The 23,199-nt window shown below is 58.5% G+C and overlaps 1 protein-coding gene and 1 long non-coding RNA gene across 3 annotated transcripts; one reads left to right on the top strand and one right to left on the bottom strand.

The window, feature by feature from the left end:
• Positions 1-893: 893 nt before the first annotated feature.
• COL8A2 (collagen type VIII alpha 2 chain) lies at positions 894-23,192 on the bottom strand. Of its 2 annotated transcripts, XM_029946629.1 has the most exons (4): positions 23,152-23,192; positions 15,199-15,243; positions 5,661-5,869; positions 894-5,125 (listed from the first exon to the last, which is right to left on the bottom strand). In XM_029946629.1, exons 3-4 carry the CDS (start codon positions 5,851-5,853, stop codon positions 3,207-3,209), a joined length of 2,112 nt encoding a protein of 703 aa, XP_029802489.1. In that variant the 5' UTR covers positions 5,854-5,869; positions 15,199-15,243; positions 23,152-23,192; the 3' UTR covers positions 894-3,206. The 2 variants fall into 2 exon arrangements, with proteins under 2 accessions (XP_029802489.1, XP_029802488.1); XM_029946628.1 differs by lacking the exons at positions 15,199-15,243; positions 23,152-23,192 and adding an exon at positions 14,235-14,321.
• On the top strand, positions 7,412-8,992 carry LOC115298188. The gene is made up of 3 exons (XR_003911647.1): positions 7,412-7,453; positions 7,982-8,103; positions 8,955-8,992. It is a non-coding gene; the product is annotated as an uncharacterized LOC115298188 (long non-coding RNA).
• Positions 23,193-23,199: the final 7 nt, after the last annotated feature.

Below are 23,199 nucleotides of genomic sequence, written 5' to 3'. Positions count from 1 at the left end.
AGAGCCTGACTTCTTCATAGGTTGCTTCCCAAGCAGGACCCAAGAACAGGACTCCTGTAAGAGAATGCAGAGGGCACCCTCTCTCACCGGGTTGCCAGCAATGGGGTGAGGAGGGTGCCCTGCGTGGATGGAAGGCTGTGTGCCTCATTCTGTATGTCGGGCCCCAGTCAAAGGCCTTGGCTTGAGGAAAAGAAAATTAAAAGGGAGAAGACCTCCCCGCTTAAACTTTCAGGGATATCCTCAGAGTATCTTTCTAGCCTCAGTGGAGATAGAAGCATGCCCAGCTTTGCAGCTAGCCTGAGGTTTGAGGCCTGGTGGGTGTCCTGCCAGGCCAGGACAAACCACAGGACTTTCCAGGGCTTGGGTGGTTTCCAGTTTGCTGCCCCCATCCCTCGAGCCAGGGACAGATGCCTAGTGCTGAGCGTGGGAAGCTGTAGGCAGGTGCTTCCAGTCCAGGACAGCACCTCCAGTCGTGCCTTCAGCGTTGGGCCTGGCACTGGCCCCACCCTCGGGATCAGAGATTCATGCGTTCATTCATAATTTGCATCAAATATTGCAAGTTGGTCCTTGGGATCCTGAGCCTGCTCTCATGCTCCACCATTCCTGAGAGCTCACAGGAATGTTCCAGGGAAGCTAGAACCATCTCCCCCAGCTCCAGTCCCAATCATTGCCTTGCTTTGGTTGCTTCACATGCCTCTTGGCCTTTACTTGGTGCGGAGTCTTGGCAGCACGGGAGCATCGAGCAACAGAGCCCAGGGCCGGGGGGGCCTAGGGAGGAGCGTGTGCGCCTTAAGGGAAGGCATAGAGCAGGAGCCCCAGAGAGCTCCCTGGATGCCTTGTGAAATCCAGAGGCTCAAGAGGCCTCCGTGCCAATGCCAGTTCCTGCACAGCGCTGTTTTACACAACAGGTTTTATTGAGGTGTGTCAGTACAGTCAAGTCTGCTGTTTTCAAAGAGAAGGCCCATGGTTTGGGGCTTTTTGTTTTTTGTGTTTTTTTTTATTCCCAAGTGCATTTTTCCCGAATCTTCTGTGACACAGGGCACATAATAGGTATGTAGAGAACTAAGCTTCCTATACCAAGTTAGAAATGAAGTCACTAATGAAAACACTTAAACCTTAATCTTAAAAAACAGAAAACCAAAACCTAGAAATCAGAATATAAAAATGCACCAAGGTACTGTAGTTTCCAAAGTTAAAACTTGGCATCATTTATCAAAGCTGGTCAGTTAAGTGGACACCTGGAACTAAAGTCCCATTGGTGTTTCAGAAATACCAGCCACCCCTCCCCAGAGGCTTCAGGAATGACATTTAGTGAAGCTCAGTTCTATGAAATAGCTTTTTCTGGCTCCCCCAGTGCCCCTGAGCTCCCCCTGAGAGCTGGTGAATTTCTGCCTGTGAGAACCCATCCCTGACTCGTCAGGTGGTGGTGGCTTCAGCCCAGGAAGGAGGCTGAGCAACGGACCCCGCCAAGCTTGGTTTGAGACTCCTTTCTTCTCTTGGGCATCGGGGATCAGGAAATCCACCATTAGCCCCAGCCAAAACCTGTTTAGGTATCACTTGGCAGCTTTGGGTTCTGCTTCTTTTGAAAGACAAAGCAAGTGGTCAAATGGCCTACTTTGTTGGGAGAAATGGGTCAGGGAAGGAGGCCTGGCGAGGGGCCCAGGGGACCGCAGCTCAGTGAGCCAGAAGTCAGCCACCACCCTCCCGTTTTCAGCATGGACAGTCTGGTGTTGGCCAGAATTGGAGCAGTGTGAGACCACACTGGGTGACCCAGGCTCACTTGGTACAGAGAAATGGGCTGGGCTGACGGAGAGGCCCGGGGCCACCGGGGAAAGTGGCCAGCTTTGGCCCAGCACTAATCTCTACTTTATCTACTAAGCTTGAACTAGGAGATGGGAGAGGGATCCTGCCTGTTTGCTGCAGGTGGGGGCTCTGCTTGGGGAAAATGGCAGAAACATCCAGAGTCAACTCATTCCAAAGGGGCCTACTGGCACCCTTTTCCTCAATGCCTCAGCCTTCTGGGCCCTAGTCCTGCTTAGAACAGGAAATTGGAGCCAGAGGGTAGGAGGAGAGGAAGCCCCCTCAGATTAACCCGCCTGGTAGACACACATACCCTCCACACAGTTCTTGTTAAGGAGAAGCAGGTGGGGGCCGCCTTCATCCCCGAGCGTGTGTGTATCCTGTCCTGAGGGCCAAAAAAGAGGCTCTCTGCCTTGGGGACACTTGGGTTGGGAGCGGCAAGGACACCTTATAATTTTGTATGAGAACATCCGCCCACCCCCAGCAGGTGAAAGGAGAGAAAGGGAGGACACTCGTGGTCACCGACGGTTGCTCCTGCCTCATGCCTGCTATGGCAGTCCCTAAGGGCCTGTGTGGTGGCCCTTACGCTGAGCAGAGCCAGTTGGCGGGAGCAGGCTGGGAGCTGGAGATGAATGTGAGGAGCTGCCATCCTGCCCCAGGTCCAGGCCCCTCCTCACACAAACCACTGCTCCTGTGGCTGCAGCTGGAGCAGAGAGGGGGCTGGCGCTTCCCAGGAGCCTGCAGGAGGGGCACGCACCTTGGACAGGCCTGATGCCACAGCATCACCCTGGGGTTGCAGTCCTGGCTCCTGGCAGGGTGTCCACCCTGGCCACCTCAATGCCCCAAATCCTTTGCTTTCCCCTGGAAGCAAAAACTCTTCAGGGGACCCACCATCATCTGCCGGGGGTCCCAGGAGAGCTGGAAGAGCCCCAGCCAAGATCCAAGGGTGGCCATGCCTCATTCCTGAAGCGGATGCCATCCAGAGGCCAGCAGGAAGGGCAGGGCTTGGCCTGTGTCTCCCTGGGAAAATGGCATGGGGGGCAGGCCCCTCTCAGCTCTGACTCCGAGAAGCAGCATCCTTCACTGCCCAGCAGAGCCCAGGACTCCCAACGGGGCAGGGGTCTCTGACAGCTGGACTGAGCATCCTGGGGCCCTGCCTGCAATGGGAGCGCAACCCCAGCACTGCACAGACACTTGGGGGAGAGGAACGCAGGCCAGCCTCTTCCAGGAACCACCTCAGCCTGCATGGAGGGAGAAACCGAATCCATCTCTTCAGGGCAAGGCCACGGTCGCCTCTGTTTCCGTGTCTGTTCAGCCTTTGGTTTTTTCTTTAAATGGAGGTTCTTGTAACTGAGAAGGTCTACCACTAAAGAGGAGGAGGCCAAGGCGGCAGGGCCCCCGTGGTGTTATGTGGGGCAGAGCAAGAACCCTGAAAAGGAGGAGTGAATGTACTCGGTGGAGTAGAGGCCGTTGGCCTGGTCCGATGGCATCTGCACCCAGACCTGGTCGTTGGGCCGCAGCTGGAGCACAGCCCCGCCGGATGCCTGGTCCAGGTAGCCCTTCTTGTATTCATCGTAGGTGTATGTGGCTGGCACGTTGTTCTTGTACAGGGCCACCCACACGTTGGTGCCCTTGACGTGCACGTGGTAAGCAAAGTAGTAGACCCCGCCCACAGGGCAGGTGAAGATGCCAGTGGCTGGGTTGTAGCCACTGTGGCCGTTGTAGAGAGTCCGGTCAAACTTAACAGGCATGCCCGAGGCGGGAAAGGGCGACGTGAGCACAGCAGTGAAGGCGGGCGTGGCGTGGGCTGACAGCTCGCCCAGCCCAAACTGTGGCTTGCCCCCCTTGCCCAGCACAGCGCCCTCCACACCACCATTGGGCAGGTGCAGGCCAGCGATGCCAGTCTCATCAAAGGCCCCGGGGGCCCCAGGGGGACCAGGTGGCCCAGGAGGCCCGGGAGGGCCAGTGAGTCCTGGGGAACCAGGGACCCCAGGGGGCCCTGTAGGCCCAGCCACTCCGGGTTCCCCCACTTTCCCCTCTCCAGGGGGTCCTGGCAAGCCCGGTTCACCCTTCAGGCCTGGCAGTCCCTGGGGCCCGATAGGACCAGCTGGGCCCTGGAGACCTGGGATTCCTGAGGGGCCCCTCAGGCCGGGCTGCCCAGGAAGCCCCAAATCACCCTTCTGCCCCAGGGCTCCTGCCACCCCTGGTCCCCCAGGGCGGCCCGTGAAACCCGGCTCACCTTTGGGCCCAGTTGGTCCAGGGGGTCCATGGGCCCCAGGAAGTCCCCTCTCTCCTGGGAGCCCAGGCTTCCCAGCCAGGCCACTAGGCCCCTGGTCACCCCGAATACCAGGCAATCCTGGGGGTCCTCCAGGCCCTGCCTCCCCCTTGGGCCCAGGGGGCCCACGTCTGCCAGGGAGCCCTGCAGACCCTGGAAGTCCTGGGGGGCCACCAAGGCCTTGTGGGCCCGGCTCCCCTGGCTCCCCATCCTCACCTGGCTCACCCCTGTCCCCCAAGAGTCCTGGGACCCCAGCTGGGCCCCTGTCCCCCTTGGGGCCTGGCAGTCCTGGCACCCCATAGCCAGTAGGGCCTATCAGGCCAGGCAGGCCCCGGGTTCCTGGTTCCCCTTTGGCACCTGCTGGGCCCTGTGGCCCTGGTACCCCTGCCACCCCTGGGATCCCCACACCATCCAACCCTGGGGGCCCTTTTGGGCCCAGAGGCCCTGGCTCCCCCCTGGGCCCTGGCACTCCCGGAGGCCCTGACTCACCCTTCTCTCCAGGGGCCCCAGGAAGCCCATCCAAACCCGGTTTGCCCAAGCCAGCTGGACCAGGGAGGCCAGGTGGTCCAGGGGCACCTCCCTGCCCTGGGGCCCCAGGTAGCCCTGGCTGGCCCACTCCATTATCCCCCTTGAGGCCTCGATCACCTGGGGGCCCAGGCTCCCCCTGGGGCCCTGGCTCGCCTCCGAATCCTGGGGGCCCTGGCACCCCTTGGGGGCCTGGCTTCCCAGGGACGGCAATGCCTGAGGGCCCAGGAAGGCCAGGAGGTCCTGGCGGGCCCCGGAGGCCCTGGTCCCCTCGTATCCCTGGCTCTCCCCGAAGCCCTGGTTGCCCTGGTGGTCCGGCCTTGCCTGGGAGCCCTGGGGGACCAGCCTTGCCCATCCGCGAGAAGCCAGGGGGACCAGCAGGGCCAGGCTGTCCATGTAGCCCTGGCTTTCCGGTGCCTGGTTTTCCTGGGAAGCCAGGAGGGCCAGGAGGGCCCCGAGGCCCAGGCTTCCCAGGCGGACCGGGCTCGCCTTTCAGGTCCATTGGCAGCAACGGTAGTGGCATTTCTGAGAGAGAGAGAGAGAGAAGGGGCGGTCAGGGGCCTGGCCAGTGGAGAGGGTGGACCCATCTACCCACACCCCCATGGGGTACACTGCATCTGGTCATGAAGACCACACCGTCTCCCCTTCCGCGTGTACATGGATGATGGGGTTTAGGGGTAGTCCAGTGGCCATCCTGAGGGCTCCTAGCACCCAACCCACCCAGGCCTGGCCTTCCCAAGAGCTTGGGGTGATCTCATCCCCGCCAGACCTGGTTGGGGAGGAAATGCCGCCAGGTGGCGCCAGGAGCCCTCCTTAGAAGCAGTCGCAGTGGGGCTCCCCTACTTCCGTCCCTCCCCTTACCCACCCCACCTGAAGACCACCTCTGCCAGCCGCCCACTTCCAGCGCTCAGAGGTTGGAGATTCCCCAGACCGGCGTCAGGAAAAAAAGGGAAGAGGGGAAGGTCTCTGGTGCAGATGGAGAGGCCGTGGTTGGGGCCAGGGAGGAGCCGGTGGTGGGTCAGGAGCTGTCTGAGGCCCTGCGGGGCAGGGAGAGGCTCACCCAGGTACTGGCCCTTGCCCTCGCGGAAGGGCGGCCCCACGGGTCCTTTGTGCATGGGCTGCACGTACTTCACCGGCGCGTAGCCCGCTGCCCCGCCAGCCCCGCCTCCGGTGGCCACCTGCGGTCCGCACCCCAACAGCAGCAGCAGCAGCAGCAGCAGCAGTGAAGACAGGGGCGTCAGGGCCCCCCACATGGCGTCCAACAGCGAGCTGCAGGGAGGAACCAAGAGGGGCCATCGAGCCAGCCCCTGGGTGGTGTAGCACCAACCCCAGGGGCTCACAAAAAGATCAGAATGTACATGTTACTCCAGGCAATGCCCAAAGTGCCAGCGTCTGCCAAGTTACCTGCTGAAACTCACAACTCTGCCCAGGGCTCTCCATCCGCACCGGGCCAATGGGCCTCTGTCCTGGATGACACTCTCCCCCAGACCAGCCACTCTGCAGCCAGACACCCTTCCAGAGCACCCATGTGACCTTGGCACACCCCTGCTAAAAACCCTTTATGATAACACCCACTACCATGTGCTGGGCTGGCTCTCTGCCAGGTACCGGGCTGAGTTCTCTTGAGCAGGAACTCACTCAATGCTCTCAATACTTTAACAAGTTGTTATCACTGTCATCCCCATTTTCCAGAAGACAGAACTAAAGCAAAGGTCAGCAGAACTGGGGGCTTACTAGGGTCTGTCTGACTTGACATTATGTTGATGGTGCCCTTCTGGGTCTCCCCTCTGCCTTCAGGATCGTCTACGGTGCCTGGCATGGCATTGAAGGCCTTCTTAAATCTAGTCTGTGCCTCTGGCTCCCACCCTATCACCTACCACCCCTTACTCTGCTTCTCCCCTCTACCTTTGCCCTAGACACTGGGCAGCCTCACATTTCTGGGCTCTTGCCCCTATTTCTCTACCTGCAATGTTCTTTCAATTTCCTACTCATCCTTGGGAAGCCATCGCCCCTTCCTCTATAAAGCTAACCCATCACCGCTTTGCGTCCTGACCTAGCCCTGTCACAGCATCGAGCTCAGCTCTGAGAACAAGGCCCCGGTGAAGAAGCAGCACAGATGAGGACACCCGGCCTGCGTTTTCCGCTCGCCAGCCGGAGTTTCCGCTCTGTGAACCTCACCCTCCTCATGGGGCAAGATGTCCGCACAGGAACGCGCACCCAAACATTCATGGCGACATTGTTCAAAGCAGCCATGAAGCAGAAACAGCAAGGATGTGCATCAGCGGATGGACGGACAGCCCTTGGCCGGCCATACAATGGAATATTATTCAGTAATAAAAACAAGGACGTACTGCCAGTCAGCAAAGTCTTGACGGCATCGTGCTGAGGAAGCCAGTCACAAAATCGCGTATGATTCCATTTATATGAAGTGTCCAGAATAGGTAAATTTGAAGAGACAGAAAGTGGGCTAGAGTTGCCAGGGCCGCTAGGAAGGGGGAAAGGGAGTGACCGCAACGGTGGGTACAGAGTTTCCGTTGGGGGTGATGAAAATATTCTAAAATGGACTCTGGTAAGGGCTGCCAACCCTGAGTACATTTTAAAAAACCATTGACTCGGACACTTTAAATGGGCCAACCATATGATATGTGAATTGTATCTCAATAAATATGTGATTTTTATTTTATTATTTCAGAGACAGCGTGTGCATGAGCAGTGGGGGAGGGGCCGAGGAAGAGAGAGAGTCTCAAGCAGGCATCACGCTCAGTGTGGAGTCCGACGGGAGGCTCGACCCCCCTGGGATCATGACCTGAGCAGAAATCAAGAGTTGGACGCTCAACCAACTGAACCAGGCAGGTGCGCCAAAGATGTTATTTCAAAATGCTAACAAACCCGCTTCTCAGGGCTGCTGGGATGAGAAGCAATACTGTACCTGCCTCACAGTGGGCACCGTCAATACTGGAAGGAGAGACTACCCAGCACTTTGCACATCCAAGCGCAGCCCCACCTCCCTGTTCTGGGCTCCCCTCACCCCCAGGGGCCTCTCCACACATGTGCCTGAGTGCACGGGGGGTTTGGTGCTGGATCATGAACATCCGGGGATGCGTGTGGGAGCAAGGCCCTCCCTGGTGCTGGGCTGAGTCTAGAGGTGCTTGCAGAGCTTCACAAGAATGAATGCAGGGCTCGGGAGCAGGCGGGTGAAGCTGCCAGCCCAGCTCTGCCATCTACCGGCTTTGTAACCTCAAGCAGGTGGGTCCCTCACGCTCCCCCGAGCCCCAGTCCACCACTTGCGGGGCTCCCAAACCTAGGGCTCTGCAGGCCCCAGCTCACAGAGTCCTCTCAGTGACCCCTGGGGCTCACACAGTTATTATCCCCATTTTATAGCTATAGAAACAGAAGCCCAGACTGTAAGAATCTTGCCCAGGATACAGCCCTCTGCACAGGCCGCGTGTTCTGTCTGCACCACGACTGATGCCAGGACTGAGGCTGCAGCTCCAGGCCCTCAGGTAGGTCCTGCTGATGGAGGCTCTGGCCAGGCCCTGCCCTAGCGTTCCAGCCCTGAGAGGCTTGCTCGTCCTGTTTTCCACATGAGGAAACATGTGGGGTCCGAACCTAAACCCAGGCGTCTCCCTGGAGCCCCAGCCCCTAGCCACCATATCGTCCCACCTCTCTGGCACGGGATAAGGGCCCCCTGTGCCGGGCTGGCACACTGGAGTGGGGGTGCTCACCCATGCACATAGCCAGAATGTTTTGCCTGGTGGGTGGGCAGGGGTGTGGGGGAGCAGGCAGAGGAAGCAGAGTTTGTAGCAAAAAGTAGGGGGAGGCAAGGGCGGCCATTCTGGCCCGGGTAAGCCAGAGGCCATGGTCATGGCACTGCCACGGGAGGAGTCAGCACAGCCCTGGGCCTGGGTACCCTGCCCCTCTTCCCATGCTGAGCTGAGGCCTCCCTGGGGTGGGAGTAGGGGGTGGTGACAGAGGGTGAGGCTGCCTCGGGCTCAGCAGGAAAGATGCTTAAGACAAAGGAGTGTGCAGGAGCACAGGCAGGCAGGACATCAAGGCCAAAGCCCAGCCAGGAGCCCAGGCAGGACCCCCGCAGCCAGCTTCCCATCTTAACCTCCTTGACAATGCGGATCTCTGGGAAGCATCCCTGCCTCACCCCCTGTAGCTCCCTAAACTTGCCCTATCCCAGCACCTCCTGCACTGTGCTCCCTCCACTGAGGGTGACAGGCCTGCTGCGGGACCCCAGAGCAGATGTCTCCTCCAGAGTGAGCAGCGCCTGAGTGAGAATGACAGCTCACACTCGCTGCTAGCTGACCTCCAGGCTAGTGCTCTGTTTGATAAATGATTTCATTTCCAGGGCGGCTGGATGGCTCAGTCCGCTAAGCATCCGACTTAATTTCGCCTCAGGTCATGATCTCAGGGTTTGTGGGATCGAGCCCTAGGTCAGGCTCTTCACTGACAGCACGGAGCCTGCTTGGGATTCTCTCTCCCTTTCTCTCTGCTCCTGCCCACTTGCACTCTAAATAAATAAATATTTAAAGATAAATAAATAAATAAATGATTTCATTCCCACAGGGCCCCTGGAAAGGAGGACCCCTCCTCCACTCTTCTTTCTGGAGATGAGGAGCCTGGGGATTGGGGAGGTGCAGGGGTGCACACCAGGGCACGAGCTAGCAACCAGGATATAAGCAGAGATCTGTGAGAGCCGCCAAGGGGAGGCAGACAGGAAAGTGCAGCCCCCAGACAGACAGACAGGCTCCAGACTCCTGTGGGTTTGGGGAGAGAACATCACTCCAGCTTCTGGAGGGGAGGCTGGCTTCTGCCAGTCCGGCGGTGGCTGGGGCCTGGAAGCAAGCCCATGACCTTGAGAGGGGTGTGCTAAGCCTGCTCACGGGGCTGCCGAGAGAAATGATGTCCCTGGAGTGGCACATCATGGCAGCCTCGTGCGACAGACTGCCACCAACCCAGCCACCATCAGACCCAAGGGGGCCTGGGTGCCTCTGAGCCCCTTGCCTCCTTTCCTGCACTGGCACCCCTTTCCTGCCCCTTGCCCCCTCACACGCTGCAGGTTCCCTGAAGCTCTGTGGCTTCTGAACACTCGAGCCTCCTGGCTCTTACTTACCCTGGGACAGCCCGGTCCCAGCCGTGTGTCCCTCTCTGGCTTTTCCACTCTCTGTCCCTACCACATGCTTCCCACTCCATGCCCAGCACAGGATGTGGCTGGTGCACAGTGACTCTCCATAAAAGTTGGATGAGTTCAAGTCACCATCAAGTTTAGAGACCATGCCAATAACTCACTCAGTCCTTTCCCCCGACTTTGTACACGCATTGCCTCAGTCAAAGACCTTCAGCTAAGAGCAGCCTGCACAGGGAACAGAGGTGCCGAGAAAAGAACAATTCATTCGCCAAGAGTATCAGGGCTCAGGGGAGGGCCCTGAGGCTTAAGGCCAGCTCTGCTGTGTGACCTTGGGCAAGCCATCACCCTCTCTGGAGGAAGACAGGAGACAGGGCAGATGGGGAGAGGCCGGGCTGGCAGGGGCGTGAGGTGGGGTGCATAGGGAGACGCTGATTCAGGGGATTGAGCAGTGGCGGCAGCAGGGTAGACGCGGTGTTTGGACAGCTGCAAATCCTTAGTGGGGATTTCCCCCTTTTCAACAAATCCCCGTAAAACAGCGTTTTGTCCAAGTCAGCGTTTTGTGGCGGCCTGGGCCTCCTCGTGGGGCGGCCAAGGCAGCTGGCTGGGAGTGCTCAGTGCTCCAGGGTCTTTGAGATCAATGCAGGCTGGCTGGGGGGGGGGGGGGGGGGGGGGGGGGGGGGGGGGGTCAGTACTGGGTGCGGGCAGGACGAAGTAACACAAATATAGACCCCGCTCCCCTGGAGGAGGCTGCAAGATGGGAAGAGACATCAGCTGACAGGGCCCCTCCCCACCAGTCCCCTCTCTCAGAGGGTCCGGTGCCTAGGGCTGACCAGCAGAGGGGACCCATGGGACCCTGTACAGCGTAAAGGCCCACACACTCCCCATCCCATTTCACAGATGAGCTACCAGAGGTTCAGATAAAGGGGGGGCGAGGGAAAAGGGAGACGGTGCAGAGGTTGGCTGGTGTGGCCCTGGCAGCCCCCTCCCGGGGCTGGGGATGTGGATGGAGCTCAGCCCCGCCCCCACCCCACGGGCTGCAGCAGCAGGCGCTGCAGCTGAAGGAGTGTGGGGAGCGCAGGCAGCCCCGGGCCGGGCCAAACCACAGGCATGTTATGAGACGCTTCCTGTTGTGGAGACATTTCTGCAGATCGGCTGCCCCTCTTGCTCCCCTAGTACCTCCTGTCTCCTCACTCACCCAGCCTCCCTCTCTGCTCTCTTCCTGGGTCTCTGGCCCTGACTTATCTCTCTCTGTCTCTGTCTCTCTCTCCAGCCCTGTCTCTGCCACCTCAGCAGGTGAGCAGCATTTCTTGTTCAGGAGTTCTCTCTCAGGGGTCCAGCCCTGGGGACCCCTAAAGTCCTCCTAGGTCCCGGCAGCCTCCCGACTCCCATTCCAGCACGGCCACTTATGAGCTGTGTGATCTTGAGCAAGTGACTTAACCTCTCTGAGCCTCAGTGTCCTCACATGTGAAAGGATTAACTGAGGTGATCTGAACTACTGGCCCCTCCAGGTGTGCTCTTCTGCCCTGATGGCCAGAAAGTTGTCTCTCTAGTCTAACCTCAGTTTCTCTTGCTGCAAAGCAACATCTCCTCCAAAAAAAACTCCGGTGACTTGCTGCCAAAGGCCAGGACCTTGTGAAAGTTCCAAAGTCAATTTTCTGGCCTTCCAGCCCTTTTCCCTGACTGCTCCGGAGAGGAGACTGACCAGGAGTCCCGCAGCCTGCTCAGGGCTAGGATGGGGTCGCGGATCTCAGACAGGAGCCGAGGGGCTGCCCTCCTCACCCACGGGGCACTGCCCACTCCCCAGTGCCCAGCAGGGCTCCCTGGCTCCTCCCCCTGCCCCACCCCGCCTCTTTCCCAGCATGTGAAAACTGGGGAGCTCTTCCACGTCCTCCTTTCCTGAGTCTCACTTGGAAAGAGGTGCATGCCTGCTCCAGGCCCAGCACCTCCATACCCCTTCCCCGGGCCTCTGTCTGGGTCTGCCCCCCACCCTCACCCCGTCTCCAGCCTCTCCCTCGCCTGTCCCCACAGGCCTAACTGCCCTCCCCCAGACACCCTCACCTCTACCCAGCCTTCTCAGCCAAGCTCCTTGAAAGGACTGTCTCTACCCTTAGCCCTGCGCCCCCTGCCTGGTGCCTCCTCCCCCAGCACCGAATCCGCCTGTGGCCCTGCTCTCCTGCCTCCTCGAGGGCTCCTCCTCATGTTCTTCTCGGCTCCCTTCCCCTGCCCACTCTGCAGACCCAGGCTTGCCCCAGGGAGCTGGCTCGGGCCTCACCTCTTGTCTCTGGATCTTCTGCCTGCAGTTTCCAGCTCTTGCCAGCCTCACAGCCCCAGCCCCATTCCCGAGGGCTCCCACCCCTGCCTCCAGTTACAACCTCACCCTGACCTGACCCTCGTGTTCAACTCCTCAACTCCGAGCTGAGCTTCTTCACCTGGCTGACCCTCAGATACCGCCACCCAGGCTGCTGTCATTACCTTCTCCCCATTGCTTGCTTCCTTCCTCTCCCAAGGGCCCAGGCCAGATATCCGGACACCACTTCTGACCCTTCCTTCCTTACTGGGCACTGAGGAATCTAGCCTGTACAATGCCTTCACACAATCAGAAAAGGCTGGCCCTCCTTCCAGCAGACTCATATACTCTCATTGTCTTTCGTGGGTCCCCTTGTATAGTAACCAACATGCACAACTGTACATGACAGCCCTATTCCTTTACCCTTACACCCCCAGTCCAGTCCTGTAGACTGTCTCCTCTACTTCTCTCACTTCTATTTCTTCCCCTTCTTCCCCATAGTCTCTGGCCTAATACAGACCTTGTATTCTCCCAACACAGCCCTAGCGCATTCCAGCCACTCAGGAAAGGCTTGTTATATAAAGTTGCCAGATCCTCGCCTGCATTATCATCACAGCCTCTCCCCCACCCTCACTCATATCTTCTCTGTTTTCCCACAGACACTCCAACCGCACTTCTCAAACATTAGTGTGCATCAGATGGTTTGTTAGAACACAGGTTCCTGGGCCCCACCCCCCAGGGATCCTGATTCAGTAGGTGTGGAGTAGGACCCACCAGCTGCATTTCTACCCAGCTCCCAGGTGAGGCGATGCTGATTGTGTGTGGACCACACTTTGGCACAGCTCTGCCCACAGCCCTCCCCTGCTCTGGATTCTCCAGTGGCTCCCTAGTACCACTTGATAAATTATTCTGCAATTCACATGGTTTCCTGGAGGAGGAGGCATACTTCAAACTCAGTAGGATGTGGACCAATTTAGATGGAGATTGATGGTGAGCCTGGAAAACTCCAAGATCACACTGGGGCACGCACTCTAAGAGTCAGATGGGGGGGGAGGCCGGGACAGTCTCGCTGTGGGGGCCATGTCGGTGTGTGCCTTCCTCCGTGTCTCAGTGTCACTCAACCCAGATCCTCAATCGCCTGTCCACTTCAGGCATCTCCTAGGTGTCTCTCTCATCCCACCTCTGTGTCACTGTCCTATTTCTGCCTGTCTCTGTGACCCCGTTTGTCTCTGTCCTCTCCCATGTCCTTGTACCTTGAGTCCTGAGTCCCAGCCTCTATAATATAATCTCTAGCTGTTGGTCACTTGATGGGACTCTCTGAAAGGCCAGCATTTATGGCCTTCATTCTCATGCTGATGTTAGGTCTGTGTCTGACCTCCCAGGCGGAGACTTGGGGAGCCCAGTGCCCCTGAGCTGAGAGCTCTGTCCTTCTGGGTCAATAGGAGACTCTAAACCCCTTACATCTTAATGCACAGGCATCAGGATTGCTCCGAAACCAAAGAACTGCCTGGAATCTGGAACTTGGGGTGTGAAGGGAGGTAGCCAGGCGGGGGCAGCCAGGGGGCCACCTCATCATCCAGGTTGAAGGCAGGAGGGGAGCACTGCCCCCTGCCCACCTTGTCCCCACTACCAGGTTTCAAGTTTGCCAAGAGTCCCAATATCCCTCACCTCTGCAGGCGGGTCTCCCACAGGGGCCTCAGTCTGAGAAGCAGCACTGTAAGGATGTTGGAGGGACAGGCCAAAGCTCTAGGGCCCACAGGAGTAATACTGGAATATTTCCAACTGAGCGCAGAGCGAGCATCTGGGCAGGAAGGACAGGGGACCTCTGGGCTGGGGCACCCCAGCGGCAGAGAACTGCACGTTTGGAAATGGACAGAGTGAGACACAGACTGGAGATAAAAATAGGGCTTCACCAGCCAGGTTGCTATAGCCTGGACGAGGGCTGCGCACTCCCCCTTGGGGAAAACATACTTAGGAGTGGGAGGAGCCCGCTGCAGCCCTGGGTCCCAGGCACCCACACGAAGTGTTTCCCTCTACCCGACTGCCTACCTTTGCCACACAGCCCTCTCCGCCCAGAGCTCCTTTTCTTTCTCCTTTAAGCAAATATGCTATTCCTCATTTAAGACAGCTCAAATGTCACCTCCTCCAAGCAGCCTTCCCTGCCTCCCTCAGGCAAAACAGCTGCTCCTGTGTCCCTCTTCCTCCACCCCTACCTGATTGGGGCTTGGCACACAGTAGGTGCTCAGTACGGTCTGCAACCAGGGTGCTCCAGCTCCAGGCCGTTCTCTGTGGCTCTTCCAGAGTCCTTTTCATCTCTGGGGTGTAGAGGGCTTGGATTGACTCTCCCTCCCCACAAGGCCCCCAGCCTCTACCCATCTCTGAGAGAAGTCACACTCCTACCCTGGGCAGGACCATCTTGGGGCAAAAAACGTGTTGTCCAGGGAGGTAGGAACAGCCATCTGGGGGCAGAAGAACCAGAAGAGGCCTGCAGTGGGCAGGACTCGGGACAATATGTGTCCTTAGGCAGTCGGCCAGGGGACTGGCCCTGCCCTGCCAAGGGGCTCAGGCCTCAGCTGGTGACATCGCTCACTTCCCAGCAGAGGCCTTGAACTTCTGACCAGGACTGAACATGGAAACGTCCCCCCCCAGACCCAGCCATGCCCAAGCCCCAGACTGGGCCAGGCAGGGCCTTCGCAGCAGCCAATCCCTCGCCTTGTGGTTCACATTTGCAGCCTTTTCCGGAGCGCCACCCGCCGCCCGCTGCCTCCGCACGCCTGCCAAGATTCCTGAGCCTTCTCGGCTTCCCCGCTCGGTGGCGGTGGCGGCGGCGGTGGCGGCGGCGGCGGCGGCGGCGGCAGGAGGAGTTGGGCTGGGCTGGGAGGGGGCCGGGCAGGAGCACAGCCAGGCCACTGCACCCGGGCAGGCCAAGCAAACATAGGCCGCGCCAAGGAGCCGGGGCGAAATAGTTCACAAATGAGAAAAAGCTGCTTCCGAGTTGGGCTGGGGTTTTAAAAGCCCAGGCCACAGGGAGCTGAGGTCACCTGCAACAGGGGCTGCCCGCTAGGACACTCGGAGCCCGGGAGGGGCCCCGCAGCAGCAGGAGGGGGTGAGGTCAGCAGGCACAGGCCTCTACCGGTTGGGGATATCGGAGAGCCCTGCCCCCCAACTCTAGCTTACCTCTCAGGTCCGAGGGGCCTCTGAAGGTCCCAGCAAAGGCAAGGCCTGAGGATGAAAGAGAAACAGTGAGGAAGACGCCAGGGGCCCTCCTGCCCTGGCTCAGCCACTCCGGGCCTGCCGCCTGCCGCAGGCCTCTTACCAGGAGCCCCTGCTGGAAATTGGCCCTAGTCTCAGCCCCTCATCTCAGGGAGCCTGGATGAGTGTGGCCCGCACTCACTGTCTTCCTTAATTTGTTCCCAGCACGCTTAGCAATGGACATGATGCGGTTCCTCCTGCCCTAAGGCCCAGGCTGAGGAAGCTCCTTCTGTGTGGGAAACCGAGGCCGGGCCTCGGGGGCACAGAAATGGCTCAGCCCCCTGCCCTTCCCTGCCCTGAATTATCTGGAGGCATCAGACAAGGGACCATCAGACAATCGGCTAAGATCTCTGGGTGGTAGGAGCACGAAGCAGGGAGCACTGCCTCCACCTGGAGTTTCCCCAGAGCCTTCGTGTAGGAAGGCTCACCAGAACTGGATCCTGAAGGGACGGTAGGAGTCTGAAAGGCAGACAAAGTAAGAAAAGGAACTGCAGGCAGTAGGAAGCTGCTTGGCAGATACAGGGAAGGTTCAGATGTGCTGTGGGCTTGAGAGGACAAGCAGGAGCTGAGAAGGTGGGGGCTACAGACTGAGGAGCCTTGAAGGCCATGCTTGTATTTCTCTGGAAGGCAGTGGGGAGCCACAGGAGGCTGATGAGTGGGAAGGTCACAGCCCTGGATGGCCAGGCCCCCATTTCTGCCCTCATCAATCATGCCTAGTCCATGTCACGCAGCTGGACACAGGGAGCTGAGGCTGTAGTCCAGGCCCAGCTGTGACTCCTGGGCGGGCGGGGAGGGTGGGGGGAGGGGACACCTAGCCAGCCCACCTGGCAGGGAGGCCCGCAGCAGCGTCACTTTCTCCTCCAGCTGCTTGTGCGCCTCTGCCTGCGCCCATGGAAACTCTGACATCCCAACTCCATCTCTTGCTGCCCAGGCAGCTCCTTCCCTCTGACTCAGCTAAGACCTGCCTCTGTCCCCACCACTGAACGCCATGGCCCTTGATGTGGGGCATGAGGCTACTCTCCCAGGGCCCAGCCTGGCCCATGGAGGTCGAGTGGGAGGTCCTCACGGCCCAGCTCAGCCCCAGCCTCCCTGGCCACAGCCCCCAGCCCCACCATGAGGCTCAGGAAGAAGGAGCGATTTATATCAGATCTGGGCTTTGAAGGATGAACATGCCTGTAACAGGGTGGTAGCAGGGACAGGCGATAAAGCCAGGCTGAGGGAACAGCACGTGTGAGGGTGTGGAGGTGTGAAAGCCCTAGGCATATCCAGAGGATGGAAAAAATGAAAAGAAAATAAACCAAAGAACTAACCAATCATATGTACCTTCCATGTGCCTGGCTCTGGGTTCCTGTCGTGGATGATCTCACTTAACGAAGCAGGTACTTTGTCTTCCCTTCTTACAGATGGGGAAACCAGGGACAGAAAGGTTAAATAACTGGTTTAAGGTCACACAGCTCATGAGGGACAGAGACTGAATTCAAACCGAGGCTGTTAGCTCCACAGGGGCTCTTTTTTTTTTAATTTTTATTTTTTTTAATTTTTTTAAAAATTTATTTTTGAGAGACAGAGAGACAGCACAAGCAGGGGAGGGTTAGAGAAAGAGGGAGACACAGAATCTGAAGCAGGCTCCAGGCTCTGAGCTGTCAGCACAGAGCCCAAAGTGGGGTTTAAACCCAGGAACCATGAGATCATGACCTGAGCTGAAGCCGATGCTTAACCGACTGAGCCACCCAGGCGCCCCTCCACACGGGCTCTTGACCTCTGCACTATACAGATGACTTGAAATGAGAAGGGCTAGCCAGTGTCAGCCTGCCAAATGTCTTGAACATCAGAATCAGACACCCTGAGCCCCGGCCTAAAGCTGGCTCCCCATCCCCTCCCATGTTAGCCCTCACTAACAATGGTCTCTAAATCCCAAGTCCATTTTATGCATCAGACATAGCACGAGGCACGCTCCTGGCACTAGTTCATCAAACTTTCACCTAACCCTGTAAGGTGGGAGTTGCTGTCCCATTTTCCTGAGGAGGAGCCCTAAGATCCAGAGAGGTGACACCCATTCTGCAAGGTCACATAAGGGCTGGGAAACACAGGGGCCAGATCTGAACTTTGGGGCTTGCCCACCCCCCAAATGGCCAAACCTCTATATAGTTGGGGTCTCTGGAGACCTCAGCCATGCGTCCTTCTCCCCACTTCTCCACCCCACCTGTGCTGCCTCAACCCAGATAAAAACGGGGACAGGCAAGGCTGGGAACAGGAGGGGCAGCTACTGTCAAGGGCTTCAGGAACCTTCTCCAGTGGATCAAGGCTCCCTCAGTCCTACAAAATAGGAAGCTGGGGGTGGGTGTGCCAGGGCAGTGCCCGGGCCTCCTTCAATGGGACTCTGTTCTTAACCTCCACCCACAGCTGCCTTTCCTAATCTCCTCCTTGAGCCCCTCCCCTGGCGACATCTCCTCTTTGCACGGAGTCTGCCGCCAGCTAAATCCCAGGCCAGATGTGGGTGGGATAATCTGCACCCCACCCCACCCCCTACCAGCTTCTCAGCAAAGGGCTCCCGAGGAGGCTGGCCAGGGTCCCATGCCCACATTCCCATCCTAACTTTCCAAACTGAGGTGCTGATCGGCAAAGGATCCGCCTATCCTGGAGATGGGCTCATGGAAGAAGTCCCCATTTTCCAAGCAGGCCCAGACTGAGAGTGTTGCTTGAAAAATCATGATGGGTGGGGCGCCTAGGCAGCTCAGTCAGTTAAGCGGCCGACTTCGGTTCACGTCATGATCTTACAGTTCTGAGTTTGAGCCTTGCATCAGGGTCTGTGCTGAGAGCTCAGAGCCTGGAGCCTGCTTTGGATTCTGTGTCTTCCTCCCTTTTGCCCCTCCCCCGCTCATCCTCTGTCTCTCTCTCTCAAAATAAAATAAGAGCCCAGCTGCATGGACTCCTCTCCCAGCCCTACCTCTTACTAGCATGTGCCCTCACTCGTCTGTGCCTCGGCGGCTCCACCAGTGACATGGGATCAATTCCTATTCATGGAACACGAGTGAGGATTAAAGGAGTTAATTTCATATGACAAACTTCTGGTGGCATCTGGAAGATAGGAACATTCGATAAATGTCTGCTACTATTATTATAATTATCATCACCATGGCCTCTTCCCAAAGCCCTGTGAGGTTAGTATTATAAACCCTATTTTACAGATGAAGAAGCCGAGGCTCAGGAAGAAGTCATTTGCCCCAGTGACCCAGCTAGTTAGTGGTAGATAGCCCCAGAGTCTGCATCTAAGATGAGGGAGCCCACAAATGATGAGGACAGCCTCGCAGCCCCCAGGAGCAGATGCACAGTGGGGGCGCGAGGGGGGGTGAGGAGGGGGTCCCCTGGGGGTCTCCTGCCTGACCCCCAGGGGCTCCCCCCTGCCCAAGTCTCTGCTGCCGCTGCAGGAGGGGACTCTGCATTCCTGGCTAAGCAGCCGGATTTGCTGTGCTCCCGGAACTATGAAAAGAATGTTTGCCACGAGCTGAGCCTCAGAGCTGAGCCGTGGTCGCCTGTCAGAGGAGCGTGGCCTGAAGGGCCCACGCAGGGCTGCATGGCGGCCAGCGCAGCCGGTGGGACGGAACAGGGCTAGACAGAGAGAGAGCTTCCGGGGAGGGAGCGCCGCGGCCGAGGGCCAGGGGTGCACACCACAGAGTGAGCCTCCAGGGACCTTTCGGAAGAGGAGAAATGACCCCTCCCCGCCCCCCAGTCTACACTGCTCCTCGGCACAGGCTCTAAGGAGAGCCAGGGTGACATTACTGGCCCATTTAGTAAAGGGGATATGGGGACCCAGAGGAGTAGTCACCTGAGGTCACACAGCAGCCAGCGGCAGAACTGAGATGGGAAACCAGGACCCCTTCTTGCCAGAGGCTGCCCTCCCTCGCAGGGCCCACCTGGATCACAGTGGGCTCTTAGATACTCGAAAACACCATCCTAGGCCCCTCTCTTCTAGGCTCTCTGGGCCTGACCTCATGCCTGCTACTCCCCATGATCCCCACCCCACAAAAAGCACCTTGTGCTGTGAAAATGCCTGGGGGCATTGTGGGTGTTCAACAATTAAGTTTCCATCCCTTTCTCCACCAAAGGCCCAGAGAGGGCAGTAACCGGGGAGGCCGGTGGGAAGCGCATGAACCGGGCATCCTCACAGACCTGGTAGCGAATCTCGGCTCAGCACTCAACAAGTTGACCCTTGACCGGATTATTGACTTCTCTGAACCTCCACTTTCCCCTCTATTAAATGGGCTGCTGATTCCTGCCTTGCAGCATTGTTACAAAGACTAAATGAGACATGTGAGCATAGGAACGGGTACACAGTAGGTGCCCAATAAACTCTTGCTGTTACCCTCCCTCAAGGGGACAGAAAGAAGAGTTGACGTTAGAGAGACTCAGGTGATAAAGTTCCTTCCGCCCCAGGTCCTTGATGGGCCCTGCTAGCTGAGCAGCCTCTGGAAGGAAGGGAGGCCTGAGGACAGGATCCTGGCCTCTGGTCTCAATTCTGCTACTGGCTGCTGTGTGACCTCAAGACTCAAGTTCCTTGTCGAGTCTCTCTAAGCCCACCCCTGAGATGAGCCTACGATGCTACCATGGCTCTCCCCACGAGACACTAACCCTCTGCTACTCCCTTCTGTCCTCGAAGAGCCAGCAGCCAATCCAGCGCCGCAGGGACATCGCCTCCCAATTCAGACCTTTCCAAGAGTCAGAATGGAAGCAGGGCCAAGTCCTCCCCTGTCCCTTCCCAGGATCTGCCCAGAGAGGTGCAACCAACACTGATCAGAAGTCGAGGGGAAGTCCCAGGTGCTACATCCTGGTGACACGTGTGACTTGGGACCACTCCTTACCTCCCCGCAGGTAAAATGGCCCCGGAGACAAGTATTAGCATTCTCATTTTAGAGATGACAAAACTGAGGAAGCCGCTTACTCAGGGTCCCATGGGAGGAACCCAGGTCTGTCTGACTCCCAGGGCCAGCTCTTCTGCTCACTCCACACCCTGCCTTCACTCAGGGCCCACAGCCCACACCCCAGCACCCCGGAAATGCCCACAGAACAGAGTGGGTCCAGAATTCCCTTTCTGAGAGTGTGACTTCCCTGGCTGCTGTCTGGGCACCTGTGTGCACACAGATGACCTCACACACTTAGGCTTCTGTGCACACCCCCGGCCACCCAGACACTACTCCCCCAAACTTGTGAACCACACTCCACACCCAGCCCCTCACCATCTCAGCACACCGGACTCCGGGGTCCAAACCTGTATCTCCTCTTCACCTGCCTCCACTAAAGACAGGCCGCAGTCACCCAGTGCAAGGGGCCTGGCCCACCCTGTCCTCACCCCCACAGCCAATCCGTCCCTGAGGCCTGACCAGTCTCTCCCCTTACCCCTTTCCATCTATTTCTTCCTCTCATCCCCATGCCAACTGCCCACCTCAGCTGCCATTGCCTCCCCCTCAAACGGGCCAGCCTCCTCAGCGATTTCCTTGCCTATAAGATGACCTTTCATCCTCACCCCAGGAGCGAATCCCAGACTGCACCGCTCCGTGTCTCCCACCCCTTCTCCAGTCGGCCCCCAAAGTAGTGCTCAGTCCCTCCCACTCATTCCCTCACCGTGGGACCTACCAATTACTCACTGTCCCCTAAGAGAACCTTCCCACCTCCATACCTTTGCACCTGCTGTTCCCTCTCACTTGGAATGGCCTCCCTTCCCCCCTTTCCACCACCTGCATCTGTCAAAGTTCCCATTCTCCTTGAAAGCTCTGGCCGGAGGCACCTGTTTGGTGTTGCCTCCCTGATAGGCCCTCACTCCGGCACTTTGGCTTGCATGGTGCCTCCCTCTCACATACCTCGACGGACACCCTGACACACAGCTGCACCCCATGTGACAGGCCCCTGTGCCCCTCAGGTTCTTCCACTCCAACTCTAAGTGCTTTGGGCCACAGATGGGGCCCGCTTATCTGAGGCCCCAAGGTCCCATAAGGGGAGACCCATGCCTGCCACTGGAGGGTCTGGAGTGGCTGGGGGGCCAGCAGGGCTGGGAAGCTGGGGCTCTGCCAACCTTCGGTCTGGCTCAGACCAGGAGCAGGGGAAAGAGTGGGGGGTGGTTAGGCTGACAGCCCTGTTTGGTGTCTTTCCCTTCCCTCTTGCTAGCAGACAAATTCACTTCCATTTTTTCTTTCCCCTTCCACTGAGCCAAAGAGCAGATATGCTCATTTTCACTCTGGTGGACAAAGGGAAACTGGAGGGAGAGACCGTGGTGAGTGTGTCTGAGTGTGTGAGTGTGTGTTGTCCTGTCTATGTCTGGCTGGGCCACACAGGGCCTGCCTTGTATCTGTAGGAGTTTGGGGGCGTGTGTCTGTGCACATACATGCCCCATCCTTTCAGCATCTGTGGCGGTGTGTGTTCAGTAGAACACGTTCACGTGTGTGGTTGTGTGTGACTGTCAGTCGGAGGGAGGGTAGCTGTGTGTGCCTGTGAGTGTGTCTGTGGTGTGCCCTCATTGTTTTGGGATGACTGTCCAAGGATCTGTTGGTGGTCACCAGCCCAGTGGGAGCCCAGTGGAGGCATCTATGCCCTGAACAAGATTGCCAACTCCCCCGAAGAATGGGTGCCCACCAGACCCGCCCCCCCCCTCCTGGGCTCTAGAATGGGCTCCCTGAGGGCATCCGTCTGCTCAGAGCAGTAAGGGTCAGTGTCCAAAGAGGAACCCCAGTGACCCCAGCTCCACGCCCTTCCAAATGCCCGTGGCAGCTCCCGGGAGATGGTCTTTGTCAAGGGCACTCCGAGGAGGGGATGGACCCTTGCCACCAGACAAGGACACAGGTCTTAGCAAGAGGCACTGAAGGCAGACAAGGGGAAGCACTTCTGGGTTGCCAGGGTGCCCTGAGGGAGGCCTGTCTGGAATCCAGAATGTTCTTACACACCTGGAGGCTCTCACCCAACCACACACTGACGCACATTAATAAATTGGCACTTAACTGTCACATACATAAACTGGCAGACACTCCCTGTCCCCCTACATCCCACAAAGACATCCACTGCCAGGCTCACGCGCAAGTACACACATACACACATCCAGCAAACTCAGAGGGTTTGCCCTTCCCCACTGGCCGCTCCTGGGGAACAGGGGGTTTCCACACCCAGGGGCTCCTGGGGCTACCACGTCTCCAGCCTCTGGACCCACGCAGTGGGGAGGCTGTCCTGGGGCCCTCAGACCCCAGTCCCTGGGACAAGCAATAGCCCTCTCATCCTGCAAGTGTGGGCTCTAGGCTGGGGCAGGCGGAGGCTGAGCCTCAGTCTCCAGTTTGGGGGTGCTGCCAGAACACCTTAATAGGAGGCGCTTGGGGGCAGAAGCAGAAAAACAGAGGAACTGGAAGTTGGCCAGGAGCCAGGAATGGCCGAGAGAAGGGGAGAGGGGGAAGGGAGAAGCTGAGGGGTTTCCCCTGCCCGGGTTGGAGGGGGGCTCTAAGACCCCTCACCTCTCCTGTCTCCTCCACCGACCTGGGAAGGAAGCTCTGACGCTCCCACTTTGCAGGTGGGAAGGGCGCCTCCCAGAGGTGAAGTGATGTGCCCAGAGCCCCATCATCGGGGATTCCACCCGGCAGTCTGATGCTCGAGCCCCCACTTCTGGGAGAGGAAGGGAGGAGAAAGCTTTATCCGGGAACCTGCCTGGGGGAAACGGGGCACAGGGAACGGGATGGGCTCCCTCATCCTAGCGCCGACGCCCCGGCCCGAGGTCCCATCCCGTCCCCACCCCGAGGCCCGAGTCGCTGGCCCCGCTGGCCCAGACAGTCTTAGGGGCAGCCTAGGCCGGGTCCTGCCCTCGGGAGCCCCCAACCCGGGCGTCGGCGCCAGCCTCCCCATCTTTACCTGCAAGGGCGGCCGCCGGGCGCCGCTCCCTGCCCTCGAGGGCCGCCC

This window comes from Suricata suricatta, chromosome 8 (genome assembly GCF_006229205.1).
Source record: "Suricata suricatta isolate VVHF042 chromosome 8, meerkat_22Aug2017_6uvM2_HiC, whole genome shotgun sequence".
NCBI classification, from domain to species: Eukaryota; Metazoa; Chordata; class Mammalia; order Carnivora; family Herpestidae; genus Suricata; species Suricata suricatta.
This window is presented reverse-complemented; position numbering and strand designations above follow the sequence as displayed.